Raw genomic sequence first — 4,447 nt, forward strand, 5'->3', positions numbered from 1 at the left:
TTTGGGAAGAATCAGAGGAGAATAGAGAGGTCAGTTTAAGCAACCCTAACTCTATTGCAAAGTTCCTTGAGTAATTGGAAAGACAACTCACCGTGCCAGCTCACTGGACCATCCACCCACCTGCAGGCCCTCCAGGACTTTGTAAGACAGAAAGAGATGGGGAAATATATATTTCTTCACATCCTTTGACTTCCCTAATCTTCCTGTTCTCCTCCTCTGCCTTTTCCCCATACTTCCTATCTTCCCCCAATACTTCCTTTTGGTCAACTCCAGGGCTTCATGAGGAAATTGAAAGAGGGGACTCCCAACCATGGGGACAAGAGGTGACCAATGACAAAAGAATGGGTGAAGCCACAGACCTCAGGGAACTGTTGGAACCCAACGGCTAGAGGAATCCTTGCCCTTGTGTAAGGCTGGGGAGGAGCCAGTGAATAAAGGATAGCTCCTTCCTGCCCACAGCATTGAGGGCCAAGAGGATGAGGATGCAGAAGGGCTGGACCATGCAGGTAGCCCTATTGGTGCTCAGCCTGATGACTCCACTTGTTTATGCACAGGACCAGAGGTACCAGGATTTGGTGAATGAATTCATTCAGGAGTACAACATGAAGTCCGGATCAGAAAACCTCTTTCGACTCTCAATCCTGAATCTGCCGTCTGGGGAAGTGAGTAGCATTGGGATGGCGGGGGAGGCCTCCACATGCCAAGATTCCCTAATATGAACCTTTCGCTACAGAAAACCTTGGTCTCCTTACTTGAAGAATTTGTGATATAGTGGAAAGAGAGGGACAGCTAGGTGGCAGAGTAGATAGAGCACTGGCCCTGAAAGTCAGGGAGATCTGGGTTCAAATGCACTCTCAGACACTTGTTAACTGTGTGACTGGCAAGTCATGTAACCTCTGTTTGCCTCAGTTTTCTTTACTGTGATGTGGGGATAATAATAGCATCTACTTCCTAGAGTTGTTATAAGGACGAAATGAGATAACAATTGTAAAATACATAGGACAGTGCCTGGCATACAGTAACACTTTATAAATGTTTGCTATTATTATTATTATTATTAGAGTCACAAGACCTGAGTTCTCATTCCAGTTTTGACACATTTTTTCTGACTCTGAGTTTTTTCTTCCCTCTCTGAGTTTTAGTTTTCTCATCTGTAAAATGAGGATAATAATCTATGCCAGCTCTGTCTTACAGTTTCCTTGTGAGGACTGCCCTGCCTTGAATTCCCTTCCCCTTCCCCCTGACTTTCCAGTCCTGCTCCCACCAGAGCAGAGCTCAAGCTCCCCATGAGTGACACCAGGATTTCTCTTTCTGTCTCCACATACCTTACAGCCCTGTACAAGATCATAGGCTGTCAAGTTGGAAGGGACCTTAGGTGCCACTGAGTTTAACCCCCTCAGTTTACAATGTAGGAAATCGTGGTCCAAGAAATGAAGGGTAAGTAGCAGCAAGTAACAGAAGTGGGAATGAGGGAATGAACAAATGAAAGAGTGAATGCATGAAAAAGTATTTCTGAATCCAGGGCTTTCCTTCTTTTAATGATTTCCTATTTATCCTACACATAGCTTGCTTTGTAAATGATGTTTCCCTCCCGTTAGATTGTCAGCTCGTTGAGGGCAGGGGCTGCCTTGTCCCTCTTTTTGGATCCCCAGTGCTTAGCGCAGTGCCTAGCACATAGTGGGTACTTAATAAATGCTGATTGATTGATTGAATCTCTTGCTATGTCACAGGAACAATCCTAAGCACTACAATGTAAATAAAATCCAGGTCTTCAGACTCCAAATCCAGGATTCTCCTCATTAGTGGAGCTTTTATGTGGCTCTGAACAGGTTTAAACAGAGTTTTTGTCTCCCAGTCAGTCTGAGGTGCCCCTTGAGTCCAGGGAATGTGGAAGCTGAGCACATGGCGACCCCAGAAGTCATTCAATAGACACTGGTCAGGTGAATGACTGTTCTGGATGCCCCCAGTTCTGATAGTGGTACCAGTGTGACCTTGGGCAAGTTATCTAACTTTCCTAGTTCTTAGTTTCCTCATCTAGAAATCGATGGGGTCAGACTACATGGTGTTTAAGGTCCCTTCCTGCACTAACTAGCTTGCTCCTGACCCCACAGGCCCTCAGGTGAGGCCTAGGTCTAAAGGTTGTGCTTCCTTCCTCCCCAGAACAATGATGCTGCTGCTCCTCGACTTCTGAGCTTCACCATGAGGGAGACCGTGTGCCCCAATACTGAAAATCGCAATCCAGATGAATGTGACTTCAAGGAAAATGGGGTGAGAGTGTCCTGGCTGGGGAGGGAGACTGACTGAATGAGTCTCTTTCTGGAGACGTTGCCACCTTGGAGCAGGGAGGGTGCTGAGCTCTGCTTCCTGCTGCCCTGAACAAAGTGAATCCCCCAAGATGAGCAGCAGAAAACCTTCCCAGGGGGCTGGCTTGGGGCAAAGCTTGAGCCTGTTGTCAGTCCTGGCATGTCAGGGGCAGAGGTTGCAGACTGGCAGTCCTGAACTCTCTCTGCAACCCTTCACAGGTGGTGAAAGAATGCCTTGGAGCCATTGCCCTGGATTCTCCTAAGCCCTCTGCTATTTCCTGTGATGGGGTAAGTGCTGAATCCTCAGTGGGGGCTGGGAGAAGAGCCTAAACCTGCAGAGTCCACTAGGGATCTATGGTGCCTTCTGTCTTGGGGGCTGCTGGGATTGATCTGCAGCTGGAGGGGCTTGGGACCGACTTTGACCATGCTGCTCTCTCCAACCTTAGCCTCAGCCTAGGCTCCCTTTTCTTCTTCTAGGTTCCAGGAGGGGCTGTAGATACAGAGGCAGGAGCATTTCTCTCCCCCATCCACCTCACCCAACCCCACTCCTGGAGCTAGAGAGGTCTCTGGCCTCAGAGTCCTAGGGCAAGAGAGAAGAAGAGAAGGATAATGGGAGAGGAAGGGCCTAGACCTGTGTTTTCAAAGAATCAATCCCAGGATTTTGAACTGGAGGGAACCCTAGATATTATATAGTCTAACTCGCTGTCCCTCAATTTACAGAGAAGGAAACTGAGGCTCAGAGATGTAAAATGGTGTTACCCAAAATGTCATAGAGCTAACAAATGCCTAAGCTGAAACAGGTCTTGTGACTCAGTCCAGCTATCCTGTTAGCACCAGGAGCTCAGTGATGAGATGGGGCAGGTGATCTAGGCTGGGCTGGGCTGGGGCCACAGCCAGTGTTCCTGCCAGCCACTCTAAAGAGGGGCTGTGAGTTCAGGTGTGGGCATGCCAGGGGCATAGTCAATGTGAACAAGTGCTCCTGGAGGGTAGAAGGTTTTAAGGGGTGTGGTAAGGACCTCTCATTGTCCTCTACATCTCCTGAGCACAAATAGAGGAGGAGGGTGTCCTGGGAAGACTTCTCATCATTTTCAAAATGAACATGAAGAAGCCCCTGAGACTTTAGCTTTGTGTGCTGGGAGGAGCACTGGGTTTAGAGTCACAAGGCTGAAGAGTTGGGCTTGAGGCCTGGGTCTGCCAGCTGCACCACTGTCTGTCTTAAGTTTCCTCCTTTCTAAGGGGCAGGTTGCCCCAGACACTGTGGAGGGCTCTCTGAGGTCTGAGTCTCATGAAACTCTAAGTTACTTTATTACCTGGTGGGCAGGTTTGTCTTCTCTCCTCAGCCTGACCCCCAGAGGTCCTGGACTAAGAATGTCTATTTGTCTTCCCTCTGCAGCCTGAAAAGATCAAGACAGTTGGAATTTTCAGAAATATTTGGAACACATTGAGGAGACTGGGTGACAGAATTAAGAACCGTATTAGGGATGGAATTACTAATGGAATTAACAAATTGCTCTTATAAGAAATGAGACTCTTTTGTGAGACTGAGCTTCGGTTTTAAGGTCTTCATCTCCTCAGATTAATAAACTCCAGTTTTATTCTCTCTGCCTCCATGTTTTCTTAGACTTCCTCTCCATTCAGCTCATTTCTGGCTGAACATTGAAGTACTTATCATGTACTTGTAGACTGCCCATAAAAAGATGAAAAAAAAACGCCATCCACAGTCTCTTCCCTTAAGGAGTTTATAATCTAGGAGGGGTGGGAGAGGGAGCTGACATGTAAGCACATAATGTATCATGTGGCTGTGTGATGGGAACAGGCTAGATAAAGTGGTCTAGGAAAAGAGAGAGAGAGATCACTTTCTGGTTAGGCCTCTGGGGGGCAATAGACCTGTGAAGGCTTCCTGGAAGAAGTAGCATCTGAGCTGGGCCTTGGAGGAAGAGAAGGCTTTCAGTAGGCAGACAGGACAAGGATACATTCCAGGCAGAGGGAATTCTCATCGGGCAGGTCAAGAGAAGGCTATGGAACAGCTATGGAACAGCTATGGAACTAGATTAAAAAATCTAGTCTGCCAGCAAAATATTTAGAACATTTAGGGGTGTGGTTTGTAAGGTGTTATAGCTAGGAAGGGGCCAACATGTTCTTAA

The 4,447-nt window shown here is 47.4% G+C and overlaps 1 protein-coding gene across 1 annotated transcript; it reads left to right on the plus strand.

Moving 5' to 3' along the window:
• The first annotated feature begins 258 nt into the window (after positions 1-258).
• On the plus strand, positions 259-3,903 carry LOC110217149 (antibacterial peptide PMAP-37-like). The gene is made up of 5 exons (XM_020999328.2): positions 259-323; positions 555-662; positions 2,161-2,268; positions 2,523-2,591; positions 3,697-3,903. The coding sequence occupies exons 2-5, from the start codon at positions 603-605 to the stop codon at positions 3,820-3,822; spliced, it is 363 nt and encodes a 120-aa protein (XP_020854987.1). The 5' UTR covers positions 259-323; positions 555-602; the 3' UTR covers positions 3,823-3,903.
• The last annotated feature ends 544 nt before the right edge of the window (positions 3,904-4,447 follow it).

Source organism: Phascolarctos cinereus, unplaced genomic scaffold, assembly GCF_003287225.1.
Source record: "Phascolarctos cinereus isolate Bilbo 61053 unplaced genomic scaffold, phaCin_HiC Scaffold_4;HRSCAF=312, whole genome shotgun sequence".
In the NCBI taxonomy this organism is placed as follows: Eukaryota; Metazoa; Chordata; class Mammalia; order Diprotodontia; family Phascolarctidae; genus Phascolarctos; species Phascolarctos cinereus.